We start from the raw sequence: 24,229 nt of genomic DNA, 5'->3' as shown, positions 1-24,229 counted from the left end.
ATCTCTATCCATTACAAAGGATCTCTGCTGTTACGTGACACTTCCTACGGCTCACATGGGCTCTCAGAAGGCGGCAAAAAGCTGAATCGTGGCTTTGCAGGCTCTGGCTGAAAAAAAGTAGCGCGTTTGGGTAGTGGCTGGTTACAGTACTGTGAGACTCAGGCTCGTGCCCGCGTCGACAGAATGCTTTGTTTTCTTTCCTCTGTTTACCTAAAAGGAGATTCCCGGTCGGAATATTATCGCTTTTTTACGAGAAAAATGGCATAAAAATGGATTTTAAACAGCGGTTGACATGCTTCGAAGTACGGTAATGGAATATTTAGAATTTTTTTGTCACGAATTGCGCCATGCTCGCGACCCTGATTTACCATTTCGGATAGTGTCTGGAACGCACGAACAAAACGCCGCTATTTGGATATAACGATGGATTATTTTGGACCAAACCAACATTTGTTATTGAAGTAGAAGTCCTGGGAGTGCATTCTGACGAAAAACATCAAAGGTAATCAAACTTTTGTAATAGTAAATCTGACTTTGGTCAGGGCTAAACTTGGTCGGTGTCTAAATGGCTAGCCGTGATGGCTGGGCTATCTACTGAGAATATTGCAAAATGTGCTTTCACCGAAAAGCTATTTTAAAATCGGACATATCGAGTGTATAGAGGAGTTCTGTATCTATAATTCTTAAAATAATTATGTTTTTTGTGAACGTTTATCGTGAGTAATTTAGTAAATTCACCGGAGGTTTGCGGGGGGTATGCTAGTTCTGAACGTCACATGCTAATGTAAAAAGCTGGTTTTTGATATAAATATGAACTTGATTGAACAAAACATGCATGTATTGTATAACATAATGTCCTAGGGTTGTCATCTGATGAAGATCATCAAAGGTTAGTGCTGCATTTAGCTGTCTTCTGGGTTTTTGTGACATTATATGCTAGCTTGAAAAATGGGTGTCTGATTATTTCTGGCTGGGTACTCTGCTGACATAATCTAATGTTTTGCTTTCGTTGTAAAGCCTTTTTGAAATCGGACAGTGTGGTTAGATTAACGAGAGTCTTGTCTTTAAAATGCTGTAAAATAGTCATACGTTTGAGAAATTGAAGTAATAGCATTTCTAAGGTATTTGAAAATCGCGCCACTGGATTAGACTGGCTGTTGCGTAGGTGGGACGAATTCGTCCCGCCTAGCCCAGAGAGGTTAATAAGCCATTCCGATTAATCGCTCGACCTCTACTAAATACACTAAATTATTCACTGGTGTAAAACATCCAAGGAACCCTTTCGGCAGATAATTTTCTTACTAATGAAGAAACCTTAATTATTTTCACACCTGATTAAGAATGGGATTGGATAGCCAGAAAGCTATATCAATCACACAATGATTTGGTCTATGCAGATATACATTGCCTTCAGAAAGTATTCGTACTCCTTGACTTTTTCCACATTTTGTTGTGTTACAGCCTGAATGTAAAATGTATTACATTTAGGTTTTGTGTCACTGGCCTCCACACAATACCCCATAATGTTAGTGAAATTATGTTTTTAGATTTTTTTACAAATGAATTCAGAATGAAAAGCTGAAATTTGAGTCAGTAAGTATTCAATCCCTTTGATATGGCAAGCCTAAAGAAGAAAAAAAGACATTAAAGAGTCTTGGTGGTTCCAAACTTCTTCCATTTTATACATAATAAAACTTGCTCCAGAGCGCTCAGGACCTCAGACTGGGGCGAACGTTCACATTGAATATCCCTTTGAGCATGGTGAAGTTATGAACTACACTTTGGATGGTGTATCAATACACCCACTCACTACAAAGATACAGGTGTCATTCCTAACTCAGTTGCCGGAGAGGAAGGAAACTGCTCAGGGATTTCATCATGAGTTTAATGGTTTTGATATGAGAGCTGAGGATGGATCAACAACATTGTAGTTACTCTACAATACTAACCTAAATGACAGTGTGAAAAGAAGGAAGCCTGTACAGAATAAATTCTTTCCAAAACATGCATCCTTTTTGCAATAAAGTAAAAGTGCAAAAAACGTGGCAAAGAAATTGACTTCATGTCCTGAATACAAAGTTCTATGTTTGAGGCAAATCCAACACCACTGAGTACCACTCTCTATAATTTCAAGCATGGTGGTGGCTGCATCATGCTATGGGTATGCTTGTCCTCGGCAAGGAATAGGGAGTTCTTTAGGATAAAAAGAAACGGAATAGAGCTAAGCACAGGCAAAATCATAGAGGAAAACCTGGTTCAAACCTGCTTTCCAGACACTTGGAGACAATGAAGGGCCACTCCCAAGTGGTAATGGTAAGTAACAACATATGCCATGCTGATCCTCAACACAGGGGCCCCTCAGGGGTGTGTGCTCCGTCCCCTCCTGTACTCCCTGTTCACCCATGACTGCATGGCCAAGCACGACTCCAACACCATCATCAAGTTTGCCGATTACACAACAGTGGTAGGCCTGATCACCAACAATGATGAGACAGCCTATAGGGAGGTCAGAGACCTGGCCGTGTGGTGCCAGGACAACAACCTCTCCCTCAATGTGATCAAGACAAAGGAGATGATTGTGGACTACAGAAAAAGGAGGACCGAGCACACCCCCATTCTCATCGATGGGGCTGTAGTGGAGCAGGTTGAGAGCTTCAAGTTCCTTGGTGTCCATATCACCTACAAACTATCATGGTCCAAACACACCAAGACAATTGTGAAGAGGGCACGACAACGCATATTCTCCCTCAGGACACTGAAAAGATTTGGCATGGGTCCTCAGAGCCTCAAAAAGTTCTACAGCTGCACCGTCGAGACCATCCTGACGGGTTGCATCACTACCTGGTATGGCAACTGCACGGCCTCCGACCGCAAGGCACTACAGAAGGTAGTCCGTATGGCCCAGTGAATCACTGGGGCCAAGCGTCCTGCCATCCAGGACCTCTATACCAGGCGGTGTCAGAGGAAGGCCCAAACAAATTGCCAAAGGCCCCAGCCACCCTAGTCATAGACTGGTCTATCTGCTACCGCACGGCAAGCGGTAGCGGAGCGCCAAGTCTTGGTCCAAAAGGCTTCTTAACAACTTCTACCCCCAAGCCATATGACTACTGAACAGCTTATCAAATGGCTACCCGGACTATTTGCCTTGTCCCCAACCCACCCCCAATTTTTATGCTGCTGCTACTCTGTTTATTATCCATGCATAGTCACTTTACCTCTACCTACATATTACCTCAATTACCTCGACTAACCGGTGACCCCGCAAGAGCATGATGGGACAAGGAATTCAGGGTGTAACAACAAAATTTGGAATAAGTCAAGGGGTATGAATACTTTCTGAAGGCACTGTCCATCTTACATCCATTGTAGGGAAAGAATTACATAAGCCTTGAGATCGCAAACGTTAAAGGCACACAGCTCAATTTAAAAAACATTAAGGAATAATCTGGGATATTTCCTTGTTCAATGGTCCTTTGATGACAGCCTGCCCTATATTCATAGATTCTTGAAGAATAACTTGAGTTGCGTGTATGAATTTGAGAGTAGTTAGGTTACATTTCTCCAGCCCCCATCCCTCAGCTTACTGCTTGTGGATACACAAACTCCAGATTTTGGCTTTAATGTACACAGTAACTATGTGAAGCAGCCTCCCACGATGGTAGCCACATATAGCTCCATCCCAGTCCGTCTCTGTGTTCGCTGCAGCACCAGGTGCTCTGACACACGGAGAGGAGGAACTGCATGTTTTCTCAGTAGAAGACGAACAGAGAGGTAGAGCATAGATACAGCAAGCATCAAACTATTTCAGCGAGTTCCATATAAGCCTTGGGGACTAAACAAGACGTTAAAAATGTTGATGTCGGGAAAGAGTTCAAATTTAAGGTTCACTACTCCTGAAAGTCTTGTAATAGTCCAGCTCAACACCACAGACAGTATTCAGATAGTCATAATGCCTGCTGTAAAATGCATTGAGATTCACACAAACCTACCCAGGCACAATTTTAAGATTGTGGAAGGTGATAAATTGACTTTGAATAGCGGGAAAAGTGCCCTATTCAATGAATGACTCAAGCCGAATAACCATGGCAATCGCCGTGTACTTAGATCTGTGTTAAATCTACAATCTAGGCCCCCTGATAACTATCCAACTGATGAAGGCAGAAACATACAGATTTGTAAGGCTAATACTAAAATTACCTTCCATATTAATACCCATCAACAACAAAAATGTGTTTTTTTTTTTTTTAACGTTTTTTTTTTCGTCAGTAAAATTTGAGCGTAAATCAACATTACTTTTTAAATGTTTAAAAAGGCTAAGCTGATTAGTTATTCTTTGTTGTTCACGTTACTTTAATGTTGGTTTCCATAAGCAGTAGTGATGGGGGGGTCAATACAGTTACATCTGTATTGTGACTTGCACACAGCACTGAGACACACACACACACACACACACACACACACACACACACACACACACACACACACACACACACACACACACACACACACACACACACACACACCGCCACCAGGGATCTTTTCACAGTCCACAGGTCCAGAATAAATTAAAGTTAAAGTACAGTAGTATACAAAGCCATACAGCACAAGTGAACAGCAAACCTGGTTTCAAAAACCAAACAAAGCAACCCAGCTAGTCGGCTGTACCTATATCCTATAGAACCGTGAGAATCTCAATACATATCATATCAGCACCTAAGTATCGTGATATCGTATCGTGATGTCCCTGGTCTTTCCCAAAGTAACAGCCATTTCGCACATGTCGTTTTAAAGTCCTGTGCAGCAAAGCTCCATCCACATTGTACTTCCTGTCAATCAGAGCCTTCTCAGCATGCTTTGCTCTTGTACTCACCGGTCTCCCTTTGGTTTGCGGTTCTTCTGGGGTGGGACCTTCCCTTTGGGTCTCCTTTCACTGCCCGCACACGGTCCCCCGCCCGGCCCCGTCACCCATAGGGACTCCAGGCCCTTGGAGGACTTCTTAAAGGTGAACTCCACCTGCTCGCCCTCCTTCAGGCTGCGGAAGCCCTCCATCACCAGTTTACTCTGTGGAAGAAAAAAATAAAAAATCAACACACCAGCCCTTTAAGAAATGCTGCCATAGAATTTGAATTATACCGACCAGACCATCCTTTAAAAGATACTGAATTATTACCATGTAATTACAATTTCATCCAGACCACCCCTTTTTAGAAACACTGCACTGTTAATGATTTTTGGACTAGCATTTATAGCAAACCTTTAGAATGTCGACTATTTAATTCAAGTCATTGTCAATGTTCATGCTTATCAAATGACAAAAAATGTAATTCAATCAAAAACTCTGACAGGGAGGGGGAATAGGGTTTCGCACCCAATGCTGTCACTTCCCTCTACACAAGTAATGTCTGTCTTTATCAGTTCCATCTAAATGATTCATCTGGTTACTACGGAAACACATAAATCAATGATTTATGATTTGACAACAACATAATATGACTGATATCATGTATCTTTTACGGATCGCACCAGACGCATAACCGAATTTAGCAGAGGGGAACAAACTCACACACCATCAAAATGTATACATGCTGTTGAAGGAGTGTCAGAGCAAGCCAACAGTATGCAGGCCTATGAAGAGCTATCAAACAAGCATGTTGCCGAGAGAGCGAGAGAGCGAGAGAGTATAAACAGAGTAGTTGGGAAGAATAGCTACTATTTGGGTTAGCTTTACTAAGTCATTTACAACAGTGCAAATGTTGCTTGTGTTTATCTATGGTAAACAAGTTCAAAAGATAAAACTAAGACGAAATAGGACTATAAACCATTAAAGTAAATGCATATAAAACGATTTGGTAACACTATTTGTATGGCCTGGAGTTTCCATCTGTAGAACCTCTACAGATCGTCAAACTATCTATCTGTTGATAAGAAACTGCTTGCTAAGGTTAGGGTTAGTATTTGAATAAGGGTTAAGGTTAGGGTTAGTATTTGAATAAGGGTTAGGGTTAGAAGATAGGGCACCTACAGATGGACTACTGACAATCCAAACAAAGTAGTACCAATCATTTCATGTTTCATGAAAATATAATAAATCTGGTCCAATGTATAGCTTTATTTTGTATTAATCTTTGATATATTATTAGTTAAATATTATCTTTGGAAACCAATAGGAAAGACAGAAATAAGTTGCACTAAAAAGTTATTACAGCTTATTTCTTCTAAGATGAAACAAATAATTTCTTTATGAATTAACCCATTTTTTACATAGATTTATGTGTATATTTGCTATAATACATTTAATATTTCACACAAAATGTTGCTTAGAATTAAGAACACAAAGCTATTATAGAAGCTTGAATATCTTTATAATGGTGTTTTTATCATCTCACATACCCCTTCTAAATGGAAATTGTGATGTCTATTGACTAATCAACATGAATTCATTATCTAATGATTTTAATGTGAAAATCAGTCATTATTATGCCACTAGTAACAGCTACTAACTGTCCTAGTTTACATTTAGACCCTTATTCTGATTATATATCTAGCAATTATTTAAAATCAATACAGTAATCTTACATTTCATTTATTGCTTGAAATAAAGACAGCAATTTCCCTCAACCAATGAAATTGTACAAGTGGGAGGGGCTAAAAGGCAGTCCAAATACCCAAGTAAATGATATCATTCAAATCTCTAAACCACTCAATTATTTTAATATATTTTATTATTTCTAATTCAGTGAGTTATCTAAAATACCAGTTTGCATCATTTCTAGCACTAATTGTTTTCAGATAACATAGAAACAAACCCTTCTGTTATACACAGACACATCTTGGGATAACCCATTGAAATCAATACATGTAAAACTCTATGGTTAATTGAAATACTTAGAACAACTGCATCTCTAAAATTACAATGTCGCATTTTACTTAAAGTACTGTAAACTACAAAATATATCTAATCCTACCAATTCAAAGTGATCCAAAATTAGCACAGTAGTTCAATCAGAGATTTCACTATACATATTATTTTGACATTTTGGTGAGGACATATCTTTGTGCTTCTTGACAATAAAGACGTGAACCTCATCACTAAAAGACATCACCACTACTAACCGAATTACTAAAAGCACAACAAACTCTTTAAAGAATATCGGTGGGAAAATGCCATAACTATGAAAGACAGGGGAATCTACACATTCATCATTTAAATAACTCGTGGTTTCACAAAGGGTGAAAAAGACTCCTCAATCATACATGATCTCACACAACGTGTTCATTCGTTCATTTATCCCTTCCTTCCTTCCTTCACTCATTCATTCCCTGTCTCCTGCTAGCAAGCAGTAGGTGATTAGCTTAGCTCACTCCAGCTAGCTGAAAGTAGGAGACCGTTCTGGATGTTTTGGATATGCTGTGAGGAAAAGGAAAGGATTAGGGAAAGAATGAGAGACAGCAAGATTCTACATCTCTATTACATTCACCACAAAACAAGGGATGAGGGGAAAGAAAAGGACAGAGAATGGAAGAAAAGGATGATGTCATGGTGAACTGAATTAATATGCATACAAGTTGCGAATGACAACCAAGTTGGGTATTATATGTCCGTTTCAGCTGTAGTGGGTCACTTCAGGAGTTTATACATTTTTGTACAAACCACAACAGCATTAAAACAAACTAAAACCACAACTTCAAATAGCTAAAAAATGATTTCAATCCCAGCGACTTTATGATGGATATATTATTATAAATTCTAAAATATTACGGGCAGTTTAAAATATCTTGGAACTAAAAATAAAAATTGAGCAGAACTGCTTCTCTTTCCTTCAAGGCATAATCATGACTTGTCATTGATTCTCTGGCTCAGCCAATCAATGAGAGCCTTCCTCGTCCGCTCCAGTCATCATTTTATGAAAGCAGCATGTGTTTCCGGGTCAAAGTTCAGTGGTCCCCGCATCCCCGCCCCCTGAGCCTTCATAACACTGGTCCAGTGATTGTCAGTTAGGAAACCACACAAGTCCTTTTGTCCACTAGAAATATGTAAACTCACATTTCCTAGATACTTTAATGAATATCTAGTATCTAGGAAATGATAGTAAAGATATACAATTGGCTTTTTATATAACCACAGTATCTTGTGTGTAGAATAATGTGTCAGTAATTACAAAGTGCCGTAGGACTTTATTCAAGCTACTCGACTATGAACTAAATCAGATGAATGAAATTGAGTTATTCCCTAATAAAATACATTCCGGACAAAGGAATGCATATTATGCCAGATGTGCGTTTGTGTGTCTGTGTGTGTGCTTGCATGTACGTACATATATATGTGTGTCTGTCTGTCTGTCTGTCTGTGTGTGTGTGTAAACCTGAAGAATCAGAACCTGCAACCCGAGTGCCCTCCTCTCAGGTGACCTGGCGGGTGTCCTCTCAGGTGACCTGGCGGGTGTCCTCTCAGGTGACCTGGCGGGTGTCCTCTCAGGTGACCTGGCGGGTGTCCTCTCAGGTGACCTGGCGGGTGTCCTGCCTGGTTTCAGTTTACACACAGAGGTCAAGAGAGGGCATGGTCAGAGGAGAGAAAGAGAGAACAAAATGGAGGAGTGGCCTGGAGCAGGGTGGGGGTGTGCTGCGCGAGTGGGAGGAGGGGAGGCGAGAGAGAAATGCCTCCAGCACATTCTGTTCAGCTCCAATGGAGGAGCAACTCCTGATCAGGCCTGGAGGGACCAGGAACAAAACCTCCATTTGATCAGGCCTGGGAGGGACCAGGAGGGACCAGCAACAAAACCTCCATTTGATCAGGCCTGGAGGGACCAGGAACAAAACCTCCATTTGATCAGGCCTGGAGGGACCAAGAACAAAACCTCCATTTGATCAAGCCTGGAGGGACCAGGAACAAAACCTCCATTTGATCAGGCCTGGGAGGGACCAGCAACAAAACCTCCATTTGATCAGGCCTGAGAGGGACCAGGAGGGACCAGCAACAAAACCTCCATTTGATCAGGCCTGGGAGGGACCAGGAGGGACCAGCAACAAAACCTCCATTTGATCAGGCCTGGGAGGGACCAGGAATGACCAGCAGCCTTGCAGGTCAGTGCATAACCCCCTCCCCCCCAGAAAGAGGACCCACTGACAGGGAACACACCGACCAACCAACCCCCACACCTCCAAAACTGCCTGCCCATTCTGAAAGTTACCCATGTGCCATTTCCACATACAAATAATAAGGATTTGGTCTGAGAGTGTGTGTGTGTTCATCTATTTTTCATCGTTCATTTGCAAGGAACGCTGAGAAGACATTGTCTTTCACAGCAACCTGGGAAGAGAAAATGATTATGTACTTATTATGCTCATAAGACTACCTCCAGAATGTGTGTGTACATGCGTAGCGTGCATGCGAGTGTGTGCAAACTGCGAAGGAAGCAAATAGTAAACCCAGCGCCCTGCATAAAAATAGCGTCCTAAGCATCGTCATCACCAGTCGCGGTAATCGATGCAGGAAGTGGAACGAGAAAGGAGCTGTGTGAGGGCTAATTATGGGATGGAGCTGCTGGTCGGAGTGAAGTAGCCTATTGGAAGCAGTGGGGGGGGGGGGAGAGACTGTGTCCATGTGCACAACCGTGTGTGTGTGTGTGTGTGTGTGTGTGTGTGTGAGAGACGACCATGTGGTGCGGTGCCATTAAGTATCTTTTTACACACAGGAAATGCTAAGTGGACAAAGCTGGCCCCGATTGTCACAGATGGACGTGACCCAACAGGATGCATATCATTTTCTTTTATTTAAAACACACCAAAAGACGAAACCTCACCGCGCTAACATCCCTCGCCCTCATCCGCACGTTTTCATTACAGCCACTAACCCCTAACCTCTACCCAAACCCCCCATCAAACATTTAAGAGTGTTCCCATTTCCCCCCTGGCCCAAATTAACAACATGCTAACTGCTAGCGCACACTGATTATGGACCGGACCATATTTGATCAGAGGGCGGGGTTGGGGAAGAGGTAGATCATTCTGCTATGGGTTTATCAGGACGGAAGGAGGATGGAAATGAACCAAGGTGAGGTGGCTGGCTGGGTGGGTGGGTGGGAGAAGAAGAGAACCAAGGTGAGGTGGCTGGCTGGGTGGGTGGGTGGGAGAAGAAGAGAACCAAGGTGAGGTGGCTGGCTGGGTGGGTGGGTGGGTGGGAGAAGAAGAGAACCAAGGTGAGGTGGCTGGCTGGGTGGGTGGGTGGGTGGGAGAAGAAGAGAACCAAGGTGAGGTGGCTGGCTGGGTGGGTGGCTGGGTGGGAGAAGAAGAGAACCAAGGTGAGGTGGCGGGCTGGGTGGGTGGGTGGGAGAAGAAGAGAACCAAGGTGAGGTGGCTGGCTGGGTGGGTGGGTGGGAGAAGAAGAGAACCAAGGTGAGGTGGCTGGCTGGGTGGGTGGGAGAAGAAGAGAACCAAGGTGAGGTGGCTGGGTGGGTGGGAGAAGAAGAGAACCAAGGTGAGGTGGCTGGCTGGGTGGGTGGGAGAAGAAGAGAACCAAGGTGAGGTGGCTGGCTGGGTGGGAGAAGAAGAGAACCAAGGTGAGGTGGCTGGCTGGGTGGGAGAAGAAGAGAACCAAGGTGAGGTGGCTGGCTGGGTGGGAGAAGAAGAGAACCAAGGTGAGGTGGCTGGCTGGGTGGGTGGGTGGGAGAAGAAGAGAACCAAGGTGAGGTGGCTGGCTGGGTGGGTGGGAGAAGAAGAGAACCAAGGTGAGGTGGCTGGCTGGGTGGGTGGGAGAAGAAGAGAACCAAGGTGAGGTGGCTGGCTGGGTGGGTGGGAGAAGAAGAGAACCAAGGTGAGGTGGCTGGCTGGGTGGGAGAAGAAGAGAACCAAGGTGAGGTGGCTGGCTGGGTGGGAGAAGAAGAGAACCAAGGTGAGGTGGCTGGCTGGGTGGGAGAAGAAGAGAACCAAGGTGAGGTGGCTGGCTGGGTGGGATAAGAAGAGAACCAAGGTGAGGTTGCTGGGTGGGAGAAGAAGAGAACCAAGGTGAGGTGGCTGGGTGGGAGAAGAGAACCAAGGTGAGGTGGCTGGCTGGGTGGGAGAAGAAGAGAACCAAGGTGAGGTGGCTGGGTGGGAGAAGAAGAGAACCAAGGTGAGGTGGCTGGCTGGGTGGGAGAAGAAGAGAACCAAGGTGAGGTGGCTGGCTGGGTGGGAGAAGAAGAGAACCAAGGTGAGGTGGCTGGCTGGGTGGGAGAAGAAGAGAACCAAGGTGAGGTGGCTGGCTGGGTGGGAGAAGAAGAGAACCAAGGTGAGGTGGCTGGCTGGGTGGGAGAAGAAGAGAACCAAGGTGAGGTTGCTGGGTGGGAGAAGAAGAGAACCAAGGTGAGGTTGCTGGGTGGGAGAAGAGAACCAAGGTGAGGTGGCTGGGTGGGAGAAGAAGAGAACCAAGGTGAGGTTGCTGGGTGGGAGAAGAAGAGAACCAAGGTGAGGTGGCTGGGTGGGAGAAGAGAACCAAGGTGAGGTTGCTGGGTGGGAGAAGAAGAGAACCAAGGTGAGGTTGCTGGGTGGGAGAAGAAGAGAACCAAGGTGAGGTGGCTGGGTGGGAGAAGAAGAGAACCAAGGTGAGGTGGATGGGGAGAAAGAAAGAACTAGCAGTAGCAGGGTGACAACCTTAATTCACTTCAGCAAACAGGAGCCCTAGTAAAGGGAAAAAAAGGTAAGAAGCACAGGGCAACACTGCAAATAGAGTTGTATTTTTGAACATAAAGAAACAGCAGCCCTGCTTCTTGCATTGCTGTAAAGCTGAGGTACAGTATGGGACTGGAGAGAAGCGCAAAACTGTGGAGAACAATGGTCATAACTGTAATTCAAAGCAGAAGTGTCTTCAGACAAATAATGACCCAACTAAGAAAAGAAACTGGACAGCAAACAAAAATGAACAGTACCACGGCACCTTATGGACATTTGACATCTGCCAGACAAATTGACACTTTTTCAAATGTATTTGTTTTGTTTTCTGCTGTTGTCGTTGGTATTAAAATGTAATCGACCTTCATAAATTAAAAGAGAAAGAAGCCCAGCTGCCCAAAATAAATTTAAAATAATTGTTTCTCAATTGGAACTGAAAAACAAACAGGAATGTGATAAAGCCTACAGTTAGATGGTGTTTATTAGGTCACACAACTGAAAACATTTTGCAACAGAAAAGGAAAATGAGCGTCCAGGTAGTCGCTCAGTGTTTCAGTCTGTTCTCTTCGGTTTGGTGCCTAATGAAGGGGACCCCGGTCTAAAAAGACTTTCAATCAAATGTAAGACATGTGACATTTCCACTTGGGAATAGAGCTAAATATCAAGCTGAGGATATACATTTCCCCCAATTAAATATACAGTTGAAGTCAGAAGTTTACATACACCTTAGCCAAATACATTTAAACTCAGGTTTCACAATTCCTGACGTTTAATCCTAGTAAAAATGCCCTGTCTTAGGTCAGTTAGGATCACCAGTTTATTTTAAGAATGTGAAATGTCAGAATAATAGTAGAGCGATTGATTTATTTCACGTTTTATTTCTTTCATCACATTCCCAGTGGGTCAGAAGTTTACATACACTCAATTAGTATTTGGTAGCATTGCCTTTAAATTGTTTAATTGGGTCAAACATTTCAGGTAGCCTTCCACAAGCTTCCCACAATAAGTTGGGTGAATTTTGGCCCATTCCTCCTGACAGAGCTGGTGTAACGGAGTCAGGTTTGTAGGCCTCCTTGCTCACACACACTTTTTCAGTTCTGCCAACACATTTTCTATAGGATTGAGGTCAGGGCTTTGTGATGGCCACTCCAATACCTTGACTTTGTTGTCCTTAAGCCATTTTGCCACAACTTTGGAAGTATGCTTGGGGTCATTGTCCATTTGGAAGACCCATTTGCAACCAAGCTTTAACTTCCTGACTGAGGTCTTGAGATGTTGCTTCAATATCTCCACATACTTTTCCTACCTCATGATGCCATCTATTTTGTGAAGTGCACCAGTCCCTCCTGCAGCAAAGCACCCCCACAACATGATGCTGCTACCCCCATGCTTCACGGTTGGGATGGTGTTCTTTGGCTTAAAAGCTTCCCCCTTTTTCCTCCAAACATAACAATGAACATTACGACCAAACAGTTCTATTTTTGTTTCATCAGACCAGAGGACATTTCTCCAAAAAGTAAGGTCTTTGTCCCCATGTGCAGTAGTCTGGCTTTTTTATGGCGGTTTTGGAGCAGTGGCTTCTTCCTTGCTGAGCGGCCTTCCAGGTTATGTCGATATAGGACTTGTTTTACTGTGGATATAGATGCTATTGTACCCGTTTCCTCCAGCATCTTCACAAGGTCCTTTGCTGTTGTTCTGGGATTGATTTGCACTTTTCGCACCAAAGTACGTCTAGCAGACAGAACGCGTCTCCTTCCTGAGCAGTATGACGGCTGCGTGGTCCCATGGTGTTTATACTTGCGTACTATTGTTTGTACAGATGAACGTGGCACCTTCAGGCGTTTGGAAATCCTCCCAAGGATGAACCAGACATGTGGAGGTCTACAATTTTTTTCTGAGTTCTTGGCTGATTTAATTTTGATTTTCCCATGATGTCAAGCAAAGAGACAATGGGTTTGAAGGTAGGCCTTGAAATACATCCACAGGTACACCTCCAATTGACTCAAATAGTGTCAATTAGCATATCAGAAGCTTCTAAAGCCATGACATAATTTTCTGGAATTTTCCAGGCTGTTTAAAGGCCCAGTCAACTTAGTGTATGTAAACTTCTGACCCACTGGAATTGTGATACAGTGAATTATAAGTTAAATAATCTGTCTGTAAACAATTACTTGTGTCATGCACAAAGTAGATGTCCTAACAGACTTGCCAAAACTATAGTTTGTTAACAAGAAATTTGTGGAGTGGTTGAAAAACGAGTTTTAATGACTCCAACCTAATTGTATGTAAACTTCCGACTTCAACTGTATATGTTTTTAAACACTAAAAATATTGCTTTTTGACTGGTGATTGAGCCGGTTACATCATGACTGGTTGACAGCGTTACGAATAACAACTTCAGGTCCATGCAACACACACACACACACACACACACACACACACACACACACTGATTATGATAAAAGAAAGCAGTAAAGCCATTTCAGATATTTCTGAAGTGTATTCTTTAAGAACCACTAGGAAAAGGAAATGACTGTTACCTGCAGCTATCCTATCACGGCTTTCATTTGGTTTCATTGACAATACTTTGTCTTCATAAAAAAAAGTTAAATATCATCGGTATATAAACTAAGATGGATCAATGTTCACGATTAAACTTGGAAATAGCCAGAATTAAACCTACTGTTGGATTCATTCAATCTGGGCACATAAAACAAACTTTAGACAGCGACTGGATTTGTACGACTAGAGATGGTTTCGGAAACAAGTTGCCTATTATCAAAATCAAACTTCAGAACTATTGAAAAATTACTGGCTTGACCTTTTTACACACAATTATAAAAGCTGTGGTTTCCCTTTCTGTTTATTCCTCAGTAATTATCTTTAGCCCTTGGGTATATCATTTATTTTCATACATGTTCTGTTTCTAAAACAATAAAACCCACCAGATGGGTTGAGATCATAAAGGCTTGTGGTCATTGCTAGCTAAATGCAAGGTGAATGCTAGCTAAATGTTATCTAAATGCTAGCTTTGGTTGCATTAAAACAGCATTTAGTACTCAGGTTCTGCAATAAGTAAATGTATGACCAAAACTAATTATCAATGTAAGCCCTGTAAACAAACTATTGGTAATAAAAACATGAAAAAGTATACTGTGGCTACTTGCTAACTAAGCTGGGAAATTGAATGGTCTTAACAGTTTGTTGCTCCAATTTCTTTCCATAACTTCAAGGGAAATGCAACTTGACAATGACAAAATAACACAAACCAAGAACTCTATTCTGTTAGAGTATTTGATCCAGGGTCTTAGGTCATTGAGAACAAAATATTTATAAAAAAATATATATTATCCTGAAGTAAACAAACTAAAGTAAACATTATTACATTGAAATACAAAATGTCTCTTTATACAATTTCACAAAAACATAGTACATAAAAGATGCATTCAAATCCACCAAGCTTCTTCAGAAGCACTGCCAAAACCAAACCCTCCGCGAAGCATCTCTGTGTTCTAGACAATACAATACATCCCCTACTAAAAAAAAGGAAGCGTTTTTTGAAGCGTTGAAGTAAAGAGGGGGGAGGTGGGAAGAAGGATGGTGTGTGGCTGTAGCACTAGAGACAAAGCCTGATACTGGGTATCTAGAGGCAGGGACTGGGGAGAGGTGGGGCTTGAATGCCAAACGGTGACACGGGTCAGAGGTTAATCTCACTAGGGGCCCATTTTAACCTCTGCTATGCCACAAACACACACACATGCAAACACACAAAACCTCCAAGTGCTCAACTATTATTACGGAGTGGACCAGGCAGGAACAGCAGAAAAGGCAACAACAAACCCCAAAAAAACACACATGCACTTGTGCAAACACACACACACACTTGGAGGTTTCCGATGGAGGAAGGGCCGGTACAGCAGCACACCATGCTCAACGTTTTTAGACTTGATCCCCAGCAGAGGGAGAACAGCAAATCAGGCCCCTTCCCTTTTTTGTCTTTAAACAAATTCCTCTTTTAAAAAGAATGCCTGAAGGAACAACCCCCACGCGAGAACACACAGTTCCACACTTGCCTGACTTGAAATCAGTTTTATGACATAGTTGCTACGAAATGTTGGAAAGCTGACACACACACGCGCACACACACACACAAAGGGGCATAAGTAGGGTTTCAGTAAGGTCCGGAACTAGGCAATTATTTTTTAAAGTTGAAGCTCATTTACTGCATTTCTATACAAAAAACACTTTAAAATGCTAATTTGGAGAACAGCAAAAACAAGCCAAAATGACTCCAGCCATTATCACCTTGGCTGCTGTAGGTTCATTCACCTCAGTCCATCTACAAACACCTAGCCTGTTAGCTGTACAAGTCTAATGTTATACCCCTGAAAGGGGGGGGGGGAATATGAGAACCGTGTAGCATCAGCGACTGTTCAATCAGTTGTAATGATGAATTGGATCAAATCATCAACTCTGTAAATAGATCTCTTTTATCGAATGACAATGTTCACATTTGTATTCCTAGGCATTACTAATCAAGCGCCGCAGAGACAGACATCAACGGAGCACACAGATGATCGTATAATCACATTCACATGAATTATTTGAATATTATTTATGATTCTGTATGAATATCAGCAATGTAGTTTTACAAGCATTTCGCTACACCCGTAATAACATCTGCTAAACACGTGTATGTGACCAATAAAACTGTGATTTGATTTGTAATGGTAAAAGAAAAGGTGGGTAAAGAGTAAACTATAAACTCCAGTGGACGATCGAGATCAGATGACAGACCATGTGGAGATCTAATATTGAAACATATGCTTGATAAAAATTAGTACAAATTCTCTTAGTGGACCCCAACTTTGAGAACCCCTGTACTAACCTCTTTCTCCTCTGCATACATGGCAGCCTGCCTCAGCCTCACCACTGAGCGCCACATTACTGTCTGTCTCAGTAGCCTACTCTGTGAAAAGATATGTAGCCTAAAGATATGTGAACTTAGTCTATTTTGTTTTGCTCCTGCTGAGGTAGGTTCCATTTACCGTTAGCTTCTTACTTCTGGTTGGCTAAGTAATATTAGTCAGATCGCTTCAACGTTACTGCATTAGAGGTCCTGCACTTGCTCTTTTATTGGCTGAATATACAGTAGCAGTCAAAAGTTTGGACACCTACTCATTCCAGGGTTTTTTATTTTGACTATTTTCTACATTGTAGAATAATAGTGAAGACATCAAAAGTATGAAATAACATATGGAATCATGCGGTGACAAAGAAAAGTGTTAAATCAAAATATATTTTATATTTGAGATTCATCAAAGTAGCCACCCTTTGCACACTCTTGGCATTCTCTCAACCAGCTTCATGAGGTAGTCACCTGGAATGCATTTCAATTAACAGGTGTGCCATGTTAAAAGTTAATTTGTGGAATTTCTTTCCTTCTTAACCTCTCTAGGGTAGGTGGCACCAAATCGTCCCACCAACGCAACAGCCAGTCTAATCCCGTGGCGCGATATTCAAATACCTTAGAAATGCTATTACTTCAATTTCTCAAACATATTACTATTTTACACCATTTTAAAGACAAGACTCTCCTTTACTAACCACACTGTCCGATTTCAAAAAGGCTTTACAACGAAAGCAAAACATTAGATTATGTCAGCAGAGTACCCAGCCAGAAATAATCAGACACCCATTTTTCAAGCTAGCATATAATGTCACATAAACCCAAACCACAGCTACATGCAGCACTAACCTTTGATGATCTTCATCAGATGACACTCCTAGGACATTATGTTATACAATGCATGCATGTTTTGTTCAATCAAGTTCATATTTATATCAAAAAACAGCTTTTTACATTAGCATGTGACGTTCAGAACTAGCATACCGCCCGCAAACTTCCGGGGAATTTACTAACAATTTACTAAATTACTCACGATAAACGTTCACAAAAAGCATAACAATTATTTTAAGAATTATAGATACAGAACTCCTCTATGCACTCGATATGTCCGATTTTAAAATAGAATATTGCAAAATGTGCTTTCTGACCAGATTTGTCATCTGTAATGGTTATGATAAATTAGGCATTGTTGCAATCTATACTGAACAAAAATAAACGCAACATGCAATAATTTCATAGATTTTACTGAGTTACAGTTCATATGAGGAAATCAGTCAATTGAAATAAATGTATTAGGCCCTAATCTATGCATTTCACATGACTGGGAATACAGATATGCATCTGTTGGTCACAGACAGTTAAAAAAAAAATGCAACTCAGGACCTCGTCACGGTATTTTCGTGCATTCAAATTGCCATCGCTAAAATGCAATTGTGTTCGTTGTCCGTAGCTTATGCCTGTCCATACCATAACCCCACCATGGGGACATCAGCAAACCGCTCGCCCACACAAGGCCATGCACGTGGTCTGCGGTTGTGAGGCTGGTTGGAAGTACTGCCAAATTCTCTTAAATGATGTTGGTAGAGAAATTACCTTAAATTCTCTGGCAACCGCTCTGGTGGACATTCCTGCAAAACTTGAGACATCCGTGGCATTGTGTTGTGTGACAAAACTGCACATTTTAGAGTGGCCTTTTATTGGTGCACCTGTGTAATGATCAAGCTGTTTAATCAGCTTCTTGATAATCCATCCACCTGACAGGTGTGGCATATCTTGGAAAAGGAGAAATGCTCACTAACAGGGATGTAAACACATTTTTGCACAAAATTTGAGAGAAATAAGCTTTTTGTGCACATGCTAAATGTCTTTATTTCAGCTCATGAAACATAGGTTCAACACTTTACATCTTGTGTTTATATATAGGTAAATGCGCACATATTTTTTCCAGTGCGGGCCTCGTGTTCGAAAAATAAAACCTCTATTAGAGTATTCAAATGCCCAACCCTAACCAGCTGGGAACTCATTCTCCAAGAGTCGGTTTTTGTTTGTTTGGGGGATGTCTGCAAACACGGCAAGAGCTGCGACATGAGATAATCTTCTAATCAGCTAAGCACTTATGTAATCAAAACAAGCACATAAAAGGTCATAATTCATAAAGGTCATAATTCATAAAGGTCATGTAAACTGACAGATTATCTCATAGAACAAAACATTTAAGATCGCCTAAGCCTGTGTTAACCTCAGACCTTATTTTCAGCGTTTATCCCAAAACCCCATTCTTTCCCCCATAGGAATGGCCAACGAACCAGAGGTGTACTACAAAGCAGGATCAATGAGTTAGCCAGATACCTTTGATAAGCAAACAGAAATAACTACTGATTTTCTGGTTCATTAAAAACAGTAAACCTGGATTTTTGTTTGTCAAATCAATTAGATCATGCCCATTTCAAGCTTATTTTTCTGCAATATAAAAAGCTAGATCAGAATATGTATGCAAGTAAGTTGGTTTACTCCTTGATCCTGCTTTGTAGCATCCCTTCTGAAGTAGAAAAAGCTGACTCATTTCCGTTATTTTTTTTTTTACTAAAAGCTTCATCTATTGCACCTCCAAAATAGGAAATGTAAATCACACACACCGCATACAGAAGGCTGTGTAGGAGTGTGCAGTTCATTGATAGAGTAGTAGCTGATGAAGAATCACACATGCACACACAGAGGAAGTGATTGGACAGGAACCCGATGCCTGGCCCCCCCAGGAAGATCTCTCCAAGGTCGACATGGAAGCAGCTCATTATTTCTGTCTCCCTCCCTCTCTCTCCCCCTCCTCAACTCTCACCCAGCCCCCTCACCAACACCCTCTCTCTCTCTCCACTCAACTCTCCCCAACTCGGCCCCTCAACTCCCCCCCCACAACTCCGACCCCCCTCACTCTCCCCCACCACCAACTCCCTCCCTCTCTCTCCTAAACTCTCCCCTCCAACTCTCTCCTCAACCCCACCCTCAACTCTCCCCTCCAACCCCACCATCTCCTCAACTAGTGCTGAAGTGCATTGTAGAGGTCGACCGATTAATCGGAATGGCCGATTAATTAGGGCCGATTTCAAGTTACACCTTTATTTAACTAGGCAAGTCAGTTAAGAACATTCTTATTTTCAATGACGGCCTAGGAACGGTGGGTTAACTGCCTTGTTCAGGGGCAGAACGACAGATTTTTACCTTGTCAGCTCAGGGATTCAATCTGCAACCTTACGGTTAACTAGTCCAACGCTCTAACCACCTGCTTTACATTGCACTCCATGAGGAGCCTGCCTGTTACAGGAATGCAGTAAGAAGCCAAGGTAAGTTGCTAGCTAGCATTAAAGTTAACTTATAAAAAACAATCAATCAATGATAATCACTAGTTAACTACACATGGTTGATGATATTACTAGTTTATCTAGCATGTCCTGCGTTGCATATAATCGATGCGGTGCGCATTCGCGAAAAAGGACTGTCGTTGCTCCAACTTGTACCTAACCATAAACATCAATGTCTTTCTTAAAATCAATACACAAGTATATATTTTTAAACCTGCATATTTAGTTAACATTGCCTGCTAACATTCATTTATTTAACTAGGGAAAATGTGTCACTTCTCTTGCAACAGAGTCAGGGTATATGCAGCAGTTTGGGCCGCCTGGCTCGTTGTGAACTGTGTGAAGACTATTTCTTCCTAACAAAGACAGCCAACTTCGCCAAACGGGGGATGATTTAACAAAAGCGCATTTGCAAAAAAAAGCACAATTGTTGCACGACTGTACCTAACCATAAACATCAATGCCTTTCTTAAAATCAATACACAGAAGTATATATTTTTAAACCTGCATATTTAGCTAAAACAAATCCAGGTTAGCAGGCAATATTAATCAGGTGAAATTGTGTCACTTCTCTTGCATTCATTGCACGCAGAGTTGGGTATATGCAACAGTTTGGGCCGCCTGGCTCGTTGCGAACTAATTTGCCAGAATTTTACGGAATTATGACATAACATTGAAGGTTGTGCAATGTAACAGGAATATTTAGACTTAGGGATGCCACTCATTAGATAAAATACGGAACGGTTCCGTATTTCACTGAAAGAATAAACGTTTTGTTTTCGAGATGATAGTTTCCGGATTCGACCATATTAATGACCTAAGGCTCATATTTCTGTGTGTTTATTATATTATAATTAAGTCTATGATTTGATATTTGATAGAGCAGTCTGACTGAGCGGTGGTAGGCACCAGCAGGCTCGTAAGCATTCATTCAAACAGCACTTTCGTGCGTTTTGCCAGCAGCTCTTCGCAATGCTTCAAGCATTGCGCTGTTTATGACTTCAAGCCTATCAACTACCAAGATTAGGCTTGTGTAACCGATGTGAAATGGCTAGCTAGTTAGCGGGGTGCACGTTTCAAACGTCACTCGCTCTGAGACTTGGAGTAGTTGTTCCCCTTGCTCTACATGGGTAATGCTGCTTCGAGGGTGGCTGTTGTCGATGTGTTCCTGGTTCGAGCCCAGGTAGGAGCAAGGAGAGGGACGGAAGCTATACTGTTACACTGGCAATACTTAAGTGCCTATAAGAACATCCAATAATCAAAGGTATATGAAATACAAATCGTATAGAGAGAAATAGTCCTATAATAACTACAACCTAAAACTTCTTAACTGGGAATATTGAAGACTCATGTTAAAAGGAACCACCAGCTTTCATATGTTCTCATGTTCTGAGCAAGGAACTTAAACGTTAGCTTTCTTACATGGCACATATTGCACTTTTACTTTCTTCTCCAACACTTTGTTTTTGCATTATTTAAACCAAATTGAACATGTTTCATTATTTATTTGAGGCTAAATTGATTTTATTGATGTATTATATTAAGTTAAAATAAGTGTTCATTCAGTATCGTTGTAATTGTCATTATTACAAATTTAAATAAATAAAAATGTTTTTTTTTAATTGTTTTATTTAAATCGGCAGATTAATCGGTATCGGCTTTTTTTGGCCCTCCAATAATCGGTCGACCTCTAGTGCATTGTGCTTAAAAATCGTCTCTTTGCAACACTCACTACCGAGTTCCAAACTGCCTCTGGAAGCAACGTCAGCACAAGAACTGCTCGTCTGCTCGTCTGGAGATTCATGAAATGGGTTTCCATGGACGAGCAGCTACACAAGCCTAAGATCACCATACACAATGCCAAGCATCAGCTGGAGTGGTGTAAAACTCGCTGCCATTGTTCTCATGACCAGTGGAAACGTGTTCTCTGGAATGATGAATCATGCTTCACCATCTGACAGTCCAACAGACAAATCTGGGTTTGGCAGATGCCAGGAGAACACTACATGCCCCAATGCAAAGTGCCAACTGTAAAGTTTGGTGGATGAGGAATAATGGTCTGGGGCTGTTTTTCATGGTTCGGGCTAGGTCCCTACAGCATACAACAACATTCTAGACGATTCTGTGCTTCCAACTTTGTGGCAACAGTTTGGGGGAAGGCCCTTTCCTGTTTCAGCTTGACAATGCCCCCGTGCACAAAGCGAGGTCCATACAGAAATGTTTTTTTCAAGATCGGTGTGGAAGAACTTGACTGGTCTGCACCGAGCTCTGACCTCAACCCTATCGAACACCTTTGGGATTAATTGGAACGACGACTGCGAGCCAGGCCTAATCGCCCAACATCAGTGCCCGAACTCACTAATGCTCTTGTGGCTGAATGAAAGCAAATCCCTGCAGCAATGTTCAAACATCTAATGGAAAGCCTTCCCAGAAGAGGAGGCTGTTATAGCAGCAAAGGGGGGACCAACTCTATATTAATGCCCCTGATTTTGGAATGAGATGTTCAACGAGCAGGTATCCACATACACAACACTACCAAAAGTATCTTTCAACGAAAAAGCTGTATGAACACAATCAACTGAGTGTTTTTAACAGTTACTCAGTCTTTTTGCATGGTTTCCAATATGGTGGGCAATCAACCATATTCTCCCTGTCAATGAGGCAATTAAAAAAAAACTACAAACTGTGTCATACAAGCGTTCTCCTGTGCAGTTCAAGGGAGAGTCAGGGTTCGGACAGGGATAGTGCCACTTTATTAAGGAAACACCACAGCATGTTGTTGTGTGCCCTGTAGCCTACATGCTAGGGAAACGTCACGATGATACAAAATAACACATTTGGACAAATGGTCAATTAAAACATAGGCTACACGTTGCAACCAACACTCTGGCCTACAAAAAGGTCACTATTTCGCAATAACACGTGATGTTATTGCCAAGCAAGGACAAAGGTTAATACAACTATAAAATCGAGTCATTTCTCATTTAGAAATAATTGGCCTAGGCTGCTTGATCAAGCCTACTGACTCATTGCTTTCCATCAACAAGGTGGAGGAGACTCCAACGTACAAGGTAAAAGACTGCACCAAAGAGGGAGATGCCCAATGCCCATAGCAGCACAATGTCAACCTACATGGGTTTTCTCGTTCGGGGAACTTACTTGGTGAACAAATACGTCCAGAGGGGGGTCTACGGGGCTCCCCTCGCTGCTGGTCATTGATATAAATCCGAACCCCATTCGAACATTAAACCACTTGCAGTGGCCTGTTCCTGACAGAAGCTGGGGCCGAATTCGCTCTTCCTGCTCCGTCGACTTGGCTTCGTCTTCTCCGCCACCTTTACCCGCCCCTCCTAAAAGGCATATGAAAGTAGTAAGCTACAGTAGGCTATGTATTGATAGACGAGTGTGGATGTGTCATATGTATTTAACCTATAGCCGTGCCTGCGCAGTTAGTAGGCCTAGTAGTAACCTTTACACAACTTTTATGGAGCCCAGTTGGTTGGAAATCTCCATAGCCTAAGCGGCAGGGGAATCCCCGCCACTGGCCGATGTGATGTTCATCTTTGCTAGAATTCGTCTCCACGTAACGATTTTGGTGCATGGTAGAATGATTTCAACATCACGCAAAGCGGTGTAAAACAGGCTACTTCTGGGGCTTCTAGCTGTATGGCGCACGGCGATATGCGATTGATTGGTCGATTTTCCCTTGCACGTGCAAGCTCACTGATGTAACTTCTGGAACATATTTACGTGCATCTACCACTGTTACTAACCAGCATTGTATGGAACTCTAAGGGCAGGTGTACACACATGGTTCACCATGCAAGCCCCTGTTGGGCACAATACGCTCTTTATCGTTGACAAACAACTCCAACAAGACCCCAATATGTATTTTCACATGGCAATAATCGTTGGCGGTAGGCTACATAACATGTTATATGTAACAATAGCCCGTCGCAGCCCTCCTCTATACCATCAGAAGGAAAAAGTAAGGACCATTTTTTTTTTTTTTTTACAAATAATTGGAGAATAACCTTCGGCCATGTTTCCCCGCGGACCCTCTGTTCGAAAGTTCCAATCGAAAAGCTTCCTCTGCGAAAACGGGTTATGATAGTCACCATTAATCCGACATCCTCAATTCCAGCGGTCACAAATTTAGCTCGCATGGTACAGCGTGCTTTCCCTCTTTTGATATTTTGTCATTTCTCTCTCCTTCAACCCTTTCCTCGTTCAATCCACTTCGTGCGCTTGCTCTCTCACTCGCTTACTGGCTGTGCCTCTGCCAGTACTAGACACGTGACTTTGTCAATTACATGCTTTC

The 24,229-nt window shown here is 42.3% G+C and overlaps 1 protein-coding gene across 1 annotated transcript in view; it reads right to left on the bottom strand.

Moving 5' to 3' along the window:
* lin28b (lin-28 homolog B (C. elegans)) overlaps nucleotides 1-24,229 on the bottom strand; it is a 39,221-nt gene extending 14,992 nt beyond the window's left edge. The window contains exons 1-3 of the mRNA XM_045695591.2: nucleotides 23,943-24,229; nucleotides 23,068-23,258; nucleotides 4,871-5,061 (exon numbers count right to left, since the gene is read on the bottom strand). Coding sequence (XP_045551547.1) covers nucleotides 4,871-5,061; nucleotides 23,068-23,258; nucleotides 23,943-23,952 — 392 coding nt within the window. The 5' untranslated portion in view covers nucleotides 23,953-24,229. The remainder of the gene's footprint in view (nucleotides 1-4,870; nucleotides 5,062-23,067; nucleotides 23,259-23,942) is intronic.

The sequence above is a fragment of the Salmo salar genome, chromosome 15 (assembly GCF_965601325.2).
Source record: "Salmo salar chromosome 15, fSalSal1, whole genome shotgun sequence".
NCBI classification, from domain to species: domain Eukaryota; kingdom Metazoa; phylum Chordata; class Actinopteri; order Salmoniformes; family Salmonidae; genus Salmo; species Salmo salar.
Note: the sequence above shows the minus strand (reverse complement) of the source record. Positions and strands in the feature narration are given on the sequence as shown.